A 17,163-nucleotide genomic window follows, 5' to 3' on the forward strand; every position below is an offset into this window, starting at 1 on the left:
CAATGTGACACTACCAGGGAACCAATGACTAAGTTTCCAGAAAAGTATTTCTAGTGCTATGATGTTCTGGACTCCCAAAACTAGGAAGTTCTAGAACAGTGGTTCTCAACTGGGGGATATTTTGTCCTCCAGGGGACATTTGGCATTATCTGGAGACATTTTTGGTTGTCACAACTTGGGGAGGGGTGCTACTGCTGACTAGAGAGTAGAGGCCAGGGATGCCACTAAACATGCTACAATGCACAGGACTGACCCCACAACAAATAATTACCTGGCCCAAAATATCAAAAGTACTCAGGTAGAGGAAGCAATCCCTAAATATGAGCAATGCATAGAGCAGACTGCCTCATAAAGTGAAAGCAATTCATCTTGCCATGAAGATAACAAGGTTCTTACTGTAATGGCAGACATTAGGTCACTTTACCTCACCGAGTACTCTCCAAGGTAGATGTATTTCTACTTTACAGGAAGGAAAATGGAGGCTAAGGAAAGTTAATTTGTCCAAGGGCCCTCTGACAACAGTGAAACTGGGATGGAACCTCTGCCTGCTTGCTTCTGAGGTCTGGGCTCCTAACTACTGCTCTACTGCCTCGAGCCAAGAGGTTTACGCCCTGTTAAGTAATTTGTTGTGCGATAAATTGGAAGACACAGCAGATAAGCAAACAACTCAAGCAACTAGGTCAGTTCCTGGAGTTTCTGAATTGTTGGGACCAAGGGGCCATGCAGAGGTAACCACAGCTGGCACAGTGTGGTTGAGGTAGCCCTATCAACCTTTTAGTTGCTGTTACTCATTTATTTCTCAGTGGTCAATGAACCAATTGCCATCAATCAGCTTTGTGTATAGGTCATGTTCCCATGGCTCTGACCCAGGTTACTGCTCAGAGGTGGCATCTTGGCTAAAATATTACTAGAGGTCAAATATATGTGTGTGTTTGTGGTTGATTTAGTCAAGTGATCTAGAGGAATGTGAACCTTAGAGACTGAAGAAGAACCAGCATTTTTGGACAATAATACTTGGGGTAAGGAGAGTGTAGCAAAACTCTGCGTTAGCATTGGCAGTCCCTAGGATTCAGACTGTAGGCCTGAATGACCCTCAGTCCATAGCTGTACCTAATGAGGACAATACATTTTAATGTGAGTCCATTCTTAACAGCAAAAAACTTCCTCTTTGCTTGTCACCAGGGAAAAATGGGTTTGCATAGAGAAGGTGGAGATTGAGGGGGAAGCAGAATGCACGAGGAGCAAAGAGGGAATCCAACTACTTGGATTTGAGCTTTTGTTCTTCTTTGGTAGTTGTAGAGGTGAGCTTACCAAAGCATAGATGACAGGCAATGTGGTATGCAAGTTACTACACTCTAAAATTCTGGGGTTCTTACTTATTTTGTGCATGACATCCAAAGCAGCCCAATAAAACCTTTTCACAGAAAAAAGAAAGTTTCACTTTCCATTGCCAAATTTTTAACTTTTTATTCTGAAATAATTTCAGAATTATTGAAAAATTTAGAGATTAGGACAACCCAGATTCCACAAATATTAACATTTTGCCACATCTGCCTTCTCATTCCTCTTTGTATTCATAGGTGCATGTGTGGTTTTAATAGGTTTATTTATATACATATCATTATTATTTTCTTAACTGTTTGAGAGTAAGTTGAAGACATGATGCTCCTTACTCTTTAAATACTTCAGTGTGTATTTCCTAAAAGGCAGGCCATGTTCTACATCATCATAGTATAATTATCAAAATTGGGAAATTAATATTAATGCAATGCTATTTATCAAATTTTAAGATCTTATTCAAATTTCACTTGCTGGCCTAATAATGTTCTTTCTGAAAAAAGAAAAAAATTTTTGATCCAGGATCACATATTGCATTTGGTTCTTGTATCTCGTTGGTCTCCTTTGATCTGAAATGGTCCTCAGTATTTCATTTCCTTCATGACTTTGATGTTTTTGAAGAGTACAGCCATATGTTTAATAGCACTGGAAGATGTTTCCCCATGCATAATTAGCTTTGGATGCTCCACAGAAGAGCTGTTGTGTCCTTCCCTGTGTGCCATATCAGAGGGCATGTGACGTTGGTTTGTTCTATAACTAGTGATGTGAATCCTTATCACTTGGTTAAGGTGGTATCCGTCAGATTTCTCTACTATAAAATTATCATTATTCTCTCTTTAATTTGAAAGTATATGACAGGGAGAGATTCTCTGAGATTCTATAATTACTGTCTCTCATCTGAATTTGACCCACTAGTTTTAGCATCCATTGATCATTCCTGCCTGAAACCATTGTTGCTATGTCAGTTGCCAAATGGTGATATTCTAATTCCATCATTCTTCTGACACTTATTAGATGGCATATTAATTCTAAGGAAACCTTTTCCATTTACCCTTATTTATTGATTGATTTACTTCAGAATGGATTCATGAATTCATATCTTATTTAATGAGTTATTATCCATTATCACTATTGGCTTTGATGCTCAAATTGTCTCTTACTTTGCCAGTGGGAGCCCCTTCCAGCTGACATCTGTGTACTAGTGATGTATCTCCAGCATTTGTGGAGCACTTACTTACTTGTAGCACAAGATGCTTCAGGCTTATTTTGTACATTCCCATCCAAGCTCAGCCCTGATGTTAGCTTTTCCAAAGAACATGAACACAATGTTTAGAAATTGGTATCTGAGCCCTTGGTCTGTTCATTGCTATTGGAGTGTCATTGTTTGTAGCTCATCAGGTAGATCTAGAAAGTTACCTATCCATTTCTATATTTACTGACTCATATTAAAAACCAGGAGTTCATACTGATTCTTCCAACTATAATCGCACTCCACAGGGTTCATTCCAGCCTCTCCTTTTTCACATTTGCTACTCCTCCTTCCGACAGTGTGAAGCCTGGCTTCCATCATCCACAACTTAGTTACAGTTGACCCTTAAACAACACAGGGATTGGGGCGCCAGTGCCCCATTCATTCGAAAATTCATGTATAACTTTTGACTCCCTCAAAACTTAACTCACAGTCTACTGTTGACCAGAAGCCTTACCAAAAACATAGTCAATTAACACATATTTTGTATATGTATTATATACTGTACTCATAATAAACTAGAGAAAAGAAAATATTATTAAGAAAAGCATAAGGAAGATAAAATATACTTACTATTTTTTAAGTGGAAGTGGATCATCACAATGGTCTTCATCCTTACCATCTTCATGTTGAGTAGGCTGAGGAGGAAAAAAGAAGAGAGGTTGGTCTTCTTGTTTCAGGGGTGGCAGAGGCTGAAGAAAATAAGCACATAAGTGGATCCAGACAGTTTGGATCCAATATGGGATCCAAACAGCCCACGTTGTTCAGATGTCAGCTGTGCTTATTTTCTCAATCAAATAATTTGAAATATTAGGGTTGTCTGTTTTCTAGTTCTGGTGGAGGCATGGATTTTATGTGATTCTATTTGTTCTTCTCTTTGAATTGTACATAGTTTTTGGAGTATGTCCTAGGAAATTTGGACTGACATGACTGTCACTACTACAGCTACCTCAGAAGTGAGAATAACTTTTTTAACACTTGAAGTGAAATACGTAGCATTACAAAAGAAACCTACCGTATTGAAATACATCCAAATATTTTTAAGTTTATTTTATTAACGTGGTGGCAGGAGCAATAACCACCATAATTTTGAAGTAGTAATCAGCATTAATCATATTTTGAGCTAATTCCAACAAATGCAATGTAACATGAAAATATTTATTATTTCTATTGGTAACAAAATCACAGGCAATACAAATACTACTGTGGTTTGTCGTTTCTTCCATAATTGAAGATTGTGCTAAACTTCAATCACAGTTTAGGAAAAAAAAAAAAAATAGGATCTTTTTCCCATCCAAATGTAGAAACCCCTCAATTCTATCCACAGACTCTCTCAAAGTTCTAATGGCACCCCTTTGTCTGAGAAGCTTTCATAGATGCCCAAATCATCCATCCAACTGAATTCAACCAATTTGGGGCTGGTAACCCAGTTTCATGCACAGGAGCAGAACATACCCTCCTTGTGGCTTCCCTTCCCCCATTCCCTCATCTACTTTCCCCTCTGGGACACTGTGTCAGTTATTATACTATAACAGAGGAGGTTATGAGGGGAGGTGACTCTGTAACCACAACTATTTCAGACGTCGGATGTTGCTTTTGGCCAGTGGACTTTTATCCCTGCCTCTCAGCAATCATGGACAAGGTGTGAAGTGTCGAACTTATCAACTCAGCTTGTCAGCTTGGACACCTCTCAGCCCAGCCCAGAGTCCCCAGAGCCCTTAATCCGTCTCCTATAGTGGAAGGACACAGCACTCTAGTCCCAGTGACCTTCGCAAATCACTTTGTTGCTTTGAGCCAGTTTCTGAGGCAAATAATATGCCCTCTCTAACTCAAAACGCTATTGAGAGGATAAAATGAGACCTGCGTGTGAAAGCACAGCATAGAGTGCCTTACTAATGTATGACATTATTTTACTGTGACTCCCTCATGCATGCCCCTGGTAAAAATGACAACACAAAAACTTCCAACTCTCTGCTCTAGAGAACATAAAACCCCACAAATATTTGTCTTCTTCAAATAATTCCCCTGGGAGTTTAGACTGCAATGAAAGCTGCAGAATCCATTCAGAAAATATATTAAACATTTCGCCATTCGGTGATTATTTACTGAAGCCAGATTTGAGCAAAATGCTGTATTAGTTGAATTTATAGATACAAAATTTCCCTAAAAGGTTTAAATATGTAATTTTGCAAGAGTTAGTTATACCACTTCCCCTCCCATAATTACACATTTATAATGCATTTGAGAACGGGAAATCTTGCTACATGGACATTGATTTGCAAGAAATTATAACTCTTACACAGAAAAGAGTTGGAAAAACTATAACAAATTATTAAGCCACGGTAATCTAAAAACTTGACTACTTTAGAAATAGCTGTAGCTATACCACAAGAATCAAGTAGGTTCTCCAAACTTAACATATTTTTATATTCTTCTGACTTAATTTTTATCAACTGACAATTTTTTTTGTTTTTGTTTTTTTTTTGTTTTGTTTTTTGTGACAGAGTCTTGCACTGTCACCAGGGCCGGAGTGCAATGGCATGATCTTGGCTCACTACAACCTCCACCTCTGGGTTCACGATTCTCCTGCCTAATTCTCCAGCCTTAGCCTCCTGAGTAGCTGGGATTACAGGCACCCGCCACTACACCCAGCTAATTTTTTGTACTTTTAGTAGAGATGGGGTTTCACTATGTTGGCCAGACTGGTCTCAAAGTCCAGACCTTGTGATCTGCCCGCCTCTGCCTCCCAAAGTGCTGGGATTACAGGAGTGAGCCACCAGGCCCAGCTGAACTGACAATTCTTTTATCCTTTTTTTTTTTTTCTTTAGCTATAGATCTTCTGGGGGAAGAAAGATAAAAGCAGAGCCTGAAATTTTCTTGAGAAGTGAGGAAGACATTACATTGATTTTTTTTTGGATCTGAAATAGTCTGTTTCTCAAACAGCAGTAAAAATAGTGTGTGTGTGTCTGTGTGTGTGGTGTTTAAAATTCTGTGGGTATGTTTATATTTCTTGATCTAGAAAGAAAACTTTACAAATACAGAAGAAAATAGGGACAATGCACTAAAATATTGAATCAAGTGTTATAATCATTACTATCTTCTTTTTTTCTGTTTTTTCTTGAGGATCAATTACTTTTACAACCAGAGAAAAGTAAATGATGCTTGAAAAGGATTCAAAGGAAAAATCAGGAAATAATTGTAAGAAAATAAAGTCCAGGCTGGGCGTGGTGGCTCACGCCTGTAATCCCAGCACTTTGGGAAGCCGAGGCAGGTGGATCACCTGAGGTCAGGAGTTCGAGACAAGCCTGGCCAACATGGAGAAACTCCGCCTCTACTAAAAATACAAACATTAGCCGGGCGCTTGTAATGGTGGCAGGTGCTTGTAATCCCAGCTACTCGGGAGGCTGAGGCAGGAAAATCTCTTGAACCTGGGAGGTGGAGGTTGCAATGAGCCGAGATCGCACCACTGCACTCCAGCCTGGGCGACAAGAGCGAAATTCCATCTCAAAAAAAAAAAAAAGAAAGAAAGAAAATAAAGTCCGAAGTCTATATATAAACTCGCTTGGCCTCTCAGTTCCTTTTTGAACTTAGTGTCCAGGAACAGCCATGATTCCAAAAGCATCAGCAAGTTCTGAACTTCAACTCAGGGCCTATTGATTGTCCTCTGTGAGGCATTTTAAAGCCCCTCTTGAGTCTAAGGGTGGGTCAAGATTAAGGGCAAAGATATTGCGTGGACACAGGAGGAAGCTTTTTGGGTCATGGAGGAAGAAAATAAGGTCTTTCCCACATGTGGTTCTCTCTTTAGCCCCTCACCCTTCCACAGGCTAAGAGAGCCAACACAGACCTGCTCCTCTGTGGGGAGGGAGCTGATGATCTCATTCTCTTGGGCTGCCCCATCACTGAGTGTGGAGGGCTGGGCCCATGGTACTCAGACCTCAGGCAGCTGGCCATACAGCCTTGGCACCCAGGCATAACCCTCAGGTTCTTGTTCACTTCCTCTTTCTGGATGGCTTGCTTTTCCCTGGCACCAGTACCCCATGGTAAGAGTAATATATGCTGAGGGGAAACGCAGATGCAGGCTTCTGAAGAAAAGGGAAAGAAAGCCCTCTGCCTGTCTGATTTTAGGCCCTAGGCTACCTCTAGCCCTGACAAAATTAATTTGCCAAGGAGTTCTGCTGCACATATGGTCAAAGCTTCAGTTTTACAGCATACATTTGCTTTACTTTATCCTTTGTCCATGTGATTTTTTTCTCACAGGAGACTGGTGTTCACAGAAGACAGAATTTGGGGATGTGGGAGTCTGGTTTGGTACATGGTGCATTGGCCAGCATTTCTCTCTCAGTCGCTTCACATTTATCTTGCCCTTTCTTGGTGAACTCACGTGTTGCCTCCCACTTTAATACTCATCTGCATTGGGGTGTAATGATCTCAGAGTTGGGTTGAAGATTGACATTAACCCATTTAAAATAAGAAAATGGAAGCCAAGTTGGGAATGTCTTCTTAGTGGCAACACCAAAATGCTCTTCTTCTCCTGACAATTTGAAGATAATTGGGAGTCTGACGGAAAATTAAAATTGAATTACTGTTTCTAATAGATTTTAAGCCCATTCTGCAGTGGAATTTCATGAACTAGCAAGAGGTAAGATTTTACTGTGAGAGTCTGTCTTCCTGATAGACAAGTTCACTCCTGAGATTAATACCATCACTCCACATAGCTCCAGCTGGCCATGTCAACTCAATGGCTTGTGTCAATTTTGCCATGGCTCCTCCCTCCCTCTCTTCCATTTAATTTCTCTGAATACTACTTGGTTAGTTTTTGCATTACTTTAGAGGAACAATTTATCATTTAGATGGCCATCTTCCCAACAAACAACCAAATAAGAGTTATTGTTTCTTTAACTTTCTATTTATCCCACAAATGCATTAAAATATCTCAAATTCATCAGTCCTGGGTTATAATGCCTTGGTAGTTCTAATTTGAATTTTCTTTTTCACTTTGAACACTCAGGACGCCATCTTCTTTTATTATACAAGAAAGGAGGGGAAAATGCTCTTTTGGGTGCTAGGCCTCCTAATCCTCTGTGGTTTTCTGTGGACTCGTAAAGGAAAACTAAAGATTGAAGACATCACTGATAAGTACATTTTTATCACTGGATGTGACTCGGGCTTTGGAAACTTGGCAGCCAGAACTTTTGATAAAAAGGGATTTCATGTAATCGCTGCCTGTCTGACTGAATCAGGATCAACAGCTTTAAAGGCAGAAACCTCAGAGAAACTTCGTACTGTGCTTCTGGATGTGACCGACCCAGAGAATGTCAAGAGGACTGCCCAGTGGGTGAAGAACCAAGTTGGGGAAAAGGGTGAGAGACATGGAAGTGGGGAGGATGGGACAGGGATAGGGGATAGGGAGGTAACCAAAGCTAAATAAAATGTGCTCAAGTTTTAAATGGCCTTTTGAGAAAATGTCTCCTAAATACCAGCTGTGTACTTCTCTAATCTTAGGATAGCTTCTGAGTAGTTCCAAGTACAGGCTGTCTGTGTGCATGAGAAACACAGCCCAGAAGACCCTTGGGCCTAAGTCTCAGTGGGTGAATTTAGGGCTGAAAGTATTGACTTTCCATGGTCTTCTCCTGTGAAGGGCTATTCTCCCCTGCCCCATATACAGCAAAGGAATTTAGACTAAAATGTACAGGAGAATATGGGGGCAATTCCCAAATTGCCATCTGGATACCTGGGACCGACTTCTCACCACAAAATGATTCTAAAGCTCACACATTTTCAATGGGCAAGGTTGAAAATGGCCTGAAAATTTGAGTATGAGTGTCTTACATAGTTAAGGTAGAGTAGTGAGCCTTTGGATGTCCATTCTGCAATAGATTCTGCTATGGTGACTGCATTCTGAACTAGAAGAATTTTTATTGGCTTTGAATGAAGCGTGAAATATTCTCATGGATTAAGATGTTAGGATTCACAAAGAAAAAAACAAATGTTTGTGATTTTTTTCCTAGTATATCTTGATCATGTAGCTGAGACTCTGAAGCTCAAAAGCAATGATTTGATAAGGCTTCGATTTTTAACACTTGAATTCCAACACCTTTAAAAATACTAAATGTTTCCCATCTTAAACAAGCCAAGTGAATGACTGAATTCTTAACCAAAAATAAATGTGAAGTAGATTGATATCACTCGTTGTCCATACAGAACATTATGTAAATATTCTCTGGCCTTACTATCTAGCAAGGCAGGAAAAATAGATCAATTTGTTCTCACTCATAGGTGGGAATTGAACAATGAGAACACATGGACACAGGAAGGGGAACATCACACACCGGGGCCTGTTGTGGGGTTGGGGGAGTGGGGGGGATAGCATTAGGAGATATATCTAATGTTAAATGACGTGTTAATGGGTGCAGCACACCAACATGGCACATGTATACATATGTAACAAACTTGCATGTTGTGCACATGTACCCTAAAACTTAAAGCATAATCAAAAAAGAAAAATAGATCAATTTACTCTACATCTGACATTAAAAAGCAGAAAGTCTCACAGAGTTTCAGTATTTGACATTCAGAACCAGAAACAGAGTAACAGTGAGAACTTCAACTATTTCAGTTTAGCCTCCCACCCTCTCTGCTATCACTTCCCAAAACTGCGAAGTATTTCAGAGTAGGAAAATGACTTCAAGGAGGAAATGGCACCATTGTGCAAAGCAGGGGCTGTATTTTCATCAAAGGTGGCCAATAAGTACTATCTTACCACACCTCTTTTCGTTCCTCTCTGTTCTAGGTCTCTGGGGTCTGATCAATAATGCTGGTGTTCCTGGCGTGCTGGCTCCCACTGACTGGCTGACACTAGAGGACTACAGAGAACCTATTGAAGTGAACCTGTTTGGACTCATCAATGTGACACTAAATATGCTTCCTTTGGTCAAGAAAGCTCAAGGGAGAGTTATTAATGTCTCCAGTGTTGGAGGTCGCCTTGCAATCGTTGGAGGGGGCTATACTCCCTCCAAATATGCAGTGGAAGGTTTCAATGACAGCTTAAGGTAAATCAAATTAATCGACTTATTAGGAAACAATAGCTGCAAACATTTACTGAATGCTTATGTACAAGACATCCTATTTAGTACCTTTCAAGAAGTCTACCATATTTATCTCTAATTTTTGTGGGTACATAGTAGGTATATATATTTATGGTTATATGAGATATTTTGATACAAGTATACAATGCATAGTAATTACATCAAGTTAAGTGGAGTATCCATCACCTCAAGCATTTATCCTTTCTTTGTGTTACAAACAATCCAGTTATACTCTTAGTTATTTTTAAATCTATGATAAATTGTTGACTGTAGTCACCCTGTTGTGCTATCAAATACTAGATCTTATTCATTCTATCTAGCTATATTTCTATATTTCTGTACCCCCTAACCATTCCCTGTCACCCCCACTACCCTCTCAAGCCTCTAGTAACTATCTCTCTACTTTCTGTCTCCATGAGTTTGTTTTAATTTTTAGCTCTCACAGATAAGTGAGAACATGTGAACTTTGTTTTTCTGTGCCTGGCTTATTTTACTTAACGTAATGACCTCTGGTTCCATCCACATTGTTGCAAATGACAGGATCTCATTCTTTTTTATGGCTTAATAATACTCCATTGTATATATGTACCACATTTTCCTTATCCATTTTTCTGTTGATGGACATTTAGGTTGCTTCCAAATTTCAGCTGTTGTGAACAGTGCTACAACGAACATGGTAGTTTAGATATCTCTTTGATATATTTATTTCCTTTCTTTTGGGTATATACCCAGCAGTGGTATTGCTGAATCACATGGTAGCTCAATTTTTAGTTTTTTGAGGAACCTCCAAATTGTTTTCCATAGTGGTTGTACTAATTTACATTCCCACCAACAGTGTACGAGGATTCCCTTTTCTCATATCATCACCGGCATTTGTTATTGCCTGTCTTTTGTATAATGCCATTTTAACTGGGGTAAGATAATATTTCGTTGTACTTTTGATGTGCATTTTTCTGATGATCAATGATGTTGAGCACCTTTCGTATACCTATTTTCCACTTGTATGTCTTTTCAGAAATATCTACTCAGACCTTTTGCCCATTTTAAATTGGATTATTAGACTTTTCCCCACAGAGTTGTTTGAGTTTCTTATATATTCTGATTTTTAATTCCTTGTCAGATGACTAGTTTTCAAATATTTTCTCCCATTCTATGGGTTGTCTTTTCACTTTTTTGATTGCTTCCTTTGCTGTGCAGAAGCTTTTCAAATTGATGTGATCCCATTTGTCCATTTTTGCTTTAGTTGCCTGTGCTTGTAGCGTATTACTCAAGAAATCTTTGCCCAGCCAATTGTCCTGGAGAGTTTCTCCAATGTTTTCTTGTAGTAGTTTCATAGTTTGAGGCCTTAGATTAAAGTCTTTAATCCATTTTGATATGATTTTTGTATATGGTAAGAGACAAAGGTGTAGTTTCATTCTTCTGCGTGTGGACATCCAGTTTTCCTAGCACCATTTATTGAAAAGACTATCCTTTCCCCAATATATGTTCTTGACACCTTTGTCAAAAACGAATCACTGTAGATGACGAATTTGTTTCTGGGTTCTCTGTCCTGTTCCATTGGTCTACATGTCCATTTTTATGCCAGTACCATGCTGTTTTACTATAGCTTTATAGAAAATTTGAAGTCATGTAATGTGATTCCTCCAGTTTTGTTGTTTTTGTCCAGGGTGGCTTTGGCTACTCTGGGTCTTTTGTGTTTCTATATAAATTTTAGAATTGTTTTTTCTATTTCTGTAAAGAATGTCATTGGCATTTTGATAGGAATTGCATTGAATCTGTAGATTGATTTAGGTATTGTGCACATTTTAATAATACTGATTCTTCCACTCCATGAACATGGAATATCTTTCCACTTTTTGTATCCTCTTCAATTTCTTTTATCAATGTTTTATAGTTTTTATTGCAGAGATCTCTCATTTCTGTAACTCCTAGGCATTTTATTTTTAGCTATTGCAAATGGAATTACTTCCTCGATTTCTTTTTTGGATTGTTTGCTGTTGGCATATACAAATTGTTTGCCGTTGGCAATAGAAATCTTTTTTGGATTGTTTGTTTTTAGCTACTGATTTTTGTACGTGGATTTTGTATCCTGCAACTTTACTGCATTTATTTGTTCTAATAGTTTTTATGTGTGTGGAGTCTTTAGGTTTTTCCAAATATGAGATCATATCATCTGCAAACAAGGATAATTTGACTTCTTCCTTTCCCAATTGGGTTGGAGCTCCATTGTATGTTATTTGTTTTTGAGGAATCTCCAAACAAATATTGCTGCTTTTAAGATCCTTTCTTTATACTTGACCTTTGGGAGCTTGATTAATAAATGCCTTGAGGTAGTCTTCTTTGGGTTAAATTTGCTTAGTGTTCTACAACTTTCTTGTACTTGAATATTGGTGTCTTCCTCTAGGTTTGGAAAGTTCTCTGTTGAATAAACTTTCTACCCCATCTCTCTCTCTCTCTACCTCCCTTATAAAGCCAGTAACTCTTAGATTTGCCCTTTTGAGGCTATTTTTTAGATTCTGTAGTTATGCCTCATTCTTTTTTATTTTTTTTTTTTTGTCTCCCCTGACTGTGTGTTTTCAAATAGCCTGTCTTCAAGCTTACTAATTTTTTTATTTTGCTTGATCAATTCTGCTGGTAAGAGACTAACTCATTCTTTATTATGTGAATTACATTTTTCAGTTCCAGGATTCCTGCTTGATTCTTTTTAATTATTTGTCTCTTTGTCAAATTTATCTGATAGGATTCTGAATTCCTTCTTTGTGTTATCTTGAATTTCATTGAGTTTCCTCAAAACAGCTATTTTGAATTCTCTATCTGAAAGGTCTCATGTCTCTCTCTCACCAGGATTGGTCTCTTGTGTCTGATTTCGTTCATTTGGTGAGGTCATGTTTTTCTGGGTGGTCTTGACACTCGTGGATATTTTTTTTTTATGTCTGTGCCTTGAAGGGTTAGGTATTTATTGCAGTCTTCACAGTCTGGGCTTGTTTGTACCCATCCTTCTGGGGAAGTCTTTCCAGGTATTTGAAGGGACTTGGCTGTTGTGATCTAACTTTTTGGTTCCTACAGTCATATCTTCATTAGGGGGCACCCCAAGCCCAGTAAGACTGTGCCTCTTGTAGGCTCATAGAGGTACCACCTTGATGGTCTTGGATAAGATCCAGAAGAATTATCTGGTTTACCAGGAAAAGACTCTTGTTATCTTCCCTTACTTTCTCCCAAACCAGTGGAGCTTCTCTCTATATACTGAGCTGCCTAGAGCTGGTGGAAGAGTGACACAAGCACTCCTGACCACCATCATTGGGACTGCACTGAGTCAGACCCAAGGCCCTCTGTAACATTGCCTGGCTACTGCCCATGTTTATTCAAAGCCCTGAGGCTCTACAATTAGCAGGTGGTGAAGCCAGCCAATAAGACTTGTGTCCTTCCCTTCAGGGTGGCAAGTTCTCCCTACTCTTGGGTGGGGTGTCCAGAGATGCCATCTGGAAGCCAGTGGCTGGAGTCAGAAACCTTAGGAATCTACCTGGTACTCTATTCTACTGTGGTTGAGCCAGCATCCAAACCACAATACAAAGTCCTTCCCACTTTTCCCTCCCCTTTTCACAAGCAGAGGGGTCTCTCACCATAGCTACCACCACCTCAGGCCTGCGGGAAGTATTGCCTGGCTATGACCAATGTTTACTCAAAGCCCAAGGGCTCTTCAATCAGCTTGTGGTGAATGTTATTAGGCTTGAGAGTCTCACTTCAGGGCACTGGGCTCCCCTCTGGCCCAGGATAGGTTGAGAAATGCCATCTAAGAGCCAAGGCCTGGAATTGGAGATGCTAAGTGCCCACTTGGTGCTCTACCCCATTGCGGTCAAACGAAGCTGGCCCCTAAGCTGCAAGACAACGTCTCCTTTACTCTTCCCTCTCCTTTTCTGAAGCACAAGGAGTCTCACCCTATAGCCATCACAGCTGGGAATGTCCTAGGTCACACCTAAGGCCAGCATGTCTCTGAGTCTCACCCAAGGCCCATGGTGAGTACCTTGGGTATTGCTCCTGATTTTTCAGGGCCTAAGGGCTCTTTAGACAGCAGGTAATGAATTTTGCTAGGACTAATTTCTTCCCTTCAAGGCAGTGGGTTTCCTTCTGGCTCAGCACAAGTCTAGAAATGTTGTCCAGGAGGTAGGGCCTGGAATAGGGGCCTCAGGACTCTACCTGGTGCCCTATCCTACTGTGGCTAAGCTGTTATCCAAGTCACAAGACAAAGTCCTCTTTATTCTCCCCTTACCTCTCCTCAAGCAGAGGGAAGGAGTATCTCCAAGAGCTGTGGGCTATGCTTTCTGGGGCTGGGGGAGAGGTGGCACAAGCACTCTCCTGGCTGCCCAAGCTGGCATCTTACTAGGTTGCTTGCCCCCTAAGTCCACTGTCTCTCAGCACAGCACCAGGACTTGCCCAGGAATTGCAATCCTTGTGACCCGGACTACCTTTCAAGTTTATTTAGAACCCCACAGCACATTAGCCCACACTGTTCAGGCTTGCTGGCACTCAGGTTCCAACTACTGAAATGGGCAATTCCTCCTTTGGGTAGGGCTGGTTTGAATGCTCCCCCTATGGGTGCTGGCTGAGTTCTGCCTGGTGTTGCTTTCCACTGTGACAGGGCAGCACTGAGTTCCAATGCAAAGTCCCACAATCACTGTGCTCTCCCTCCCACCCCAAGTACGCAGATTCTGTCTCCATGCCACACAGTTGCTGCTGGTCTATGGAGGAAGAGTAGCATCAACAATTCAATACTGTCTTTCCTACCCTCTTCAGGGCCTCTTTCAGTGATATGAAGTTAAAGTTAGGGACTGTGATCACTCATCCGATTTTCGGTTTTATGAAGATTTTTTTGCATGAATAGTTGTTTAATTTGGTGTTCCTGTGGGGAGGATGATCAGTGAAGGCTTCTATTGGCCATCCTGCTCCACCTCTACCTATTTAGTACTTTAAGTTATTCCCAGTGTATAGATGATGCCACTAAAACTAAAAGAGGTTAATTAATTTGCGCAAGGTCACCCAACTGGTAAGTGGTAGAACTGAGATTTGAACCCAAGTTTAACTGCTTTTTACTTTTTGCCTTAATATATGATGCTCAGAGTGGCAGCAAATTTATATTCAACTGGTCAGTTGGTCAAACAGTTAGGGAATCATATACAGAGGCTAGATCAGAATAGGCTTCTCCATTGATTTACTGTCAGTTGCAGACACAACAGTACCATCCTATTTAAACCTTCAGTAGAAAACCATTAGTTCTTGAATAGCTTCTCCAAGCATGCTGTCCAACCTTTATAGCTTCATTCCGTGGGAGAGACTGGGAGAAGTGTGCTTAATCCATCTTACCTGGAACCAGAACTTATCACCATCAGTTCAAATCCCCTAAAATACAAGTGGTTCTTTCAGTCAAGATTCTGGCAGGAAATGGTGGCACATTAAAACTGCGTAAAAGGCACAGAGTATGCTTAAAGGACTTACAAACATGGGTGAGGTATCTACTGAAATCTCAAAGGATAGAATCTAGGGGCTAATGACAGCAGGGGCATTTCTCTCCAGAGGACTGAAGGGACAAGGAGACAGGGCAGTTTCCAGAACCTGGAGATGCAGGGGCTGTTGTCTTCAGTTAAGGGATAAAAATAACCAGTGTTGACACCATAGGAAGATAACTAATCTGACCCCCTCACCTCTTTCCTGATCTCCCACTGGCACTTTCAATAGACTGAACTCAACAGAAGCCAGAGTATACTTAGTGCAGGTAAGACTCCCAGGATATGGTGCAGACAGAGGGTGGAGGAAAGGACTAGAGAAGCAAGCAGAAGATATTCAGCTGAGTGGTACCTCAATAGGCAAGCGAGAAGACAAAGTTAGATATAGTTTTTCCTTCGATTCACCCATTTATTTATTCGACTATTATTTGTTGAAGGTGTATGTTAGAGTTAATGATATATACCATGGACCTAGGTTTAGTTTACTAATAAAAGGTTAAAATTATTCCACTGAAATTAATAAAGATAGAGCAATTTCATTTTGCCATTTGATCAGGTTGCCAAGTTTGATTCTCCTAGGAAATAAGCACAAAAATATTGGAACAATTCTTCCAAAAAACTAATGTGCATTTGAATCACCTGGGGATCTTTTCAAAATGCAGATTTTGATTAAGTGGATCTGGAGAGGGGCCTGAGACCCTGTATTTCTAACAAGCTCCAGGTGCTGCCCGTGGTTCAGGGATCACACTTTGAGTAGTAAGGTCATAAAAAACCTCCACTGGTCTCTTTGGTTGACCTTTGGTTCCACTCTACAACCAGCAGTATCATAATAAAATTGTAGTATATGTAATTAGAGATTTACTCACTTTTAAAAAAGATTTCAACTGAAGGGTTTGTGAGCTTTGCCATGCAGGTATGCCAGGCCTAATAGTAATCAGTAAAGAGTATTTTTCTTAAATGAATCATGGAACTAGTATTTTAAATGATGTTATGTAGGTGTGCCACAATCCAGTGTCAGCGCCACAATTTCTATATATAGGAGGGTTGAGGGGCAGCAGTCCATTTGAGAGAGGGTTGGGGCTCCTTAAAGCTGTATTTTTCCAGTATGCATACTGATTTAATATGGTTTTTACTTACCTGGTAAGCATAGTTGGAGGGTGTAAAGCCACTTGTCCCTAGTACGTTATTTTTATGAGTGGGTGGGGAGAAAAGTCTTCCAAGTCTTCCTAAATAGCCTCTTGGCACTGCTATTCCACGATCTAGAAGAAATCAGGCATCAGGTGAATAAAACAAAAGTAAGCTGGGAAATAATCGTTTTTAATTTTAGTACAAGTCACATACCTTTCGGAATATTTCAAGGTCAAGCTAACTTGCATTTTTAGTAAAATATATTTCAAATTTTACAATAGTAACGTTGCTAGAAAGCAGAACCTAAGAAAAAATAAATTACATTTTAAGTTCACTAATAGAGCTTTTAAAAAATCTTATGGCGGCCGGGCGCAGTGTCTCACGCTTGTAATCCCAGCACTTTGGGAGGCCGAGGCGGGCGGATCACGAGGTCAGGAGATCGAGACCACGGTGAAACCCCTTCTCTACTAAAAATACAAAAAAAATTAGCCGGGCGTGGTGGCGGGCGCCTGTAGTCCCAGCTACTCGGAGAGGCTGAGGCAGGAGAATGGCGTGAACCTGGGAGGCGGAGCTTGCAGTGAGCCGAGATCGCGCCATGAGCCGAGATCGCGCCACTGCACTCCAGCCTGGGCAACAGAACGAGACTCCGTCTCAAAAAAAAAAAAAAAAATCTTATGATGAAGAGTTCCATAACATGAATAAATACTTCCTTATATTATATATTCCTGGTAGGAATATAAATCAAATTTAGGAAATGACTATTCATATACTGGTTTGCTGTACAGGTGGTCCCTGACTTGCAATGTTAAACATGACTTTTCAACTTTACAGTGGTGTGAAAGTGAGATGAATGCATTATAAACTT

General features: G+C 40.2%; 1 protein-coding gene across 1 annotated transcript in view; it reads left to right on the forward strand.

Moving 5' to 3' along the window:
- The window catches only part of DHRS9 (dehydrogenase/reductase 9), a 28,106-nt gene that overhangs the window by 5,659 nt on the left and 5,284 nt on the right, over positions 1-17,163 (forward strand). Inside the window, 3 exon segments of the mRNA XM_063644728.1 lie at positions 7,596-7,626; positions 7,628-7,947; positions 9,378-9,636. Of these exon segments, the coding sequence (XP_063500798.1) occupies positions 7,596-7,626; positions 7,628-7,947; positions 9,378-9,636 (610 nt within the window).

The sequence above is a fragment of the Symphalangus syndactylus genome, chromosome 8 (assembly GCF_028878055.3).
Source record: "Symphalangus syndactylus isolate Jambi chromosome 8, NHGRI_mSymSyn1-v2.1_pri, whole genome shotgun sequence".
In the NCBI taxonomy this organism is placed as follows: Eukaryota; Metazoa; Chordata; class Mammalia; order Primates; family Hylobatidae; genus Symphalangus; species Symphalangus syndactylus.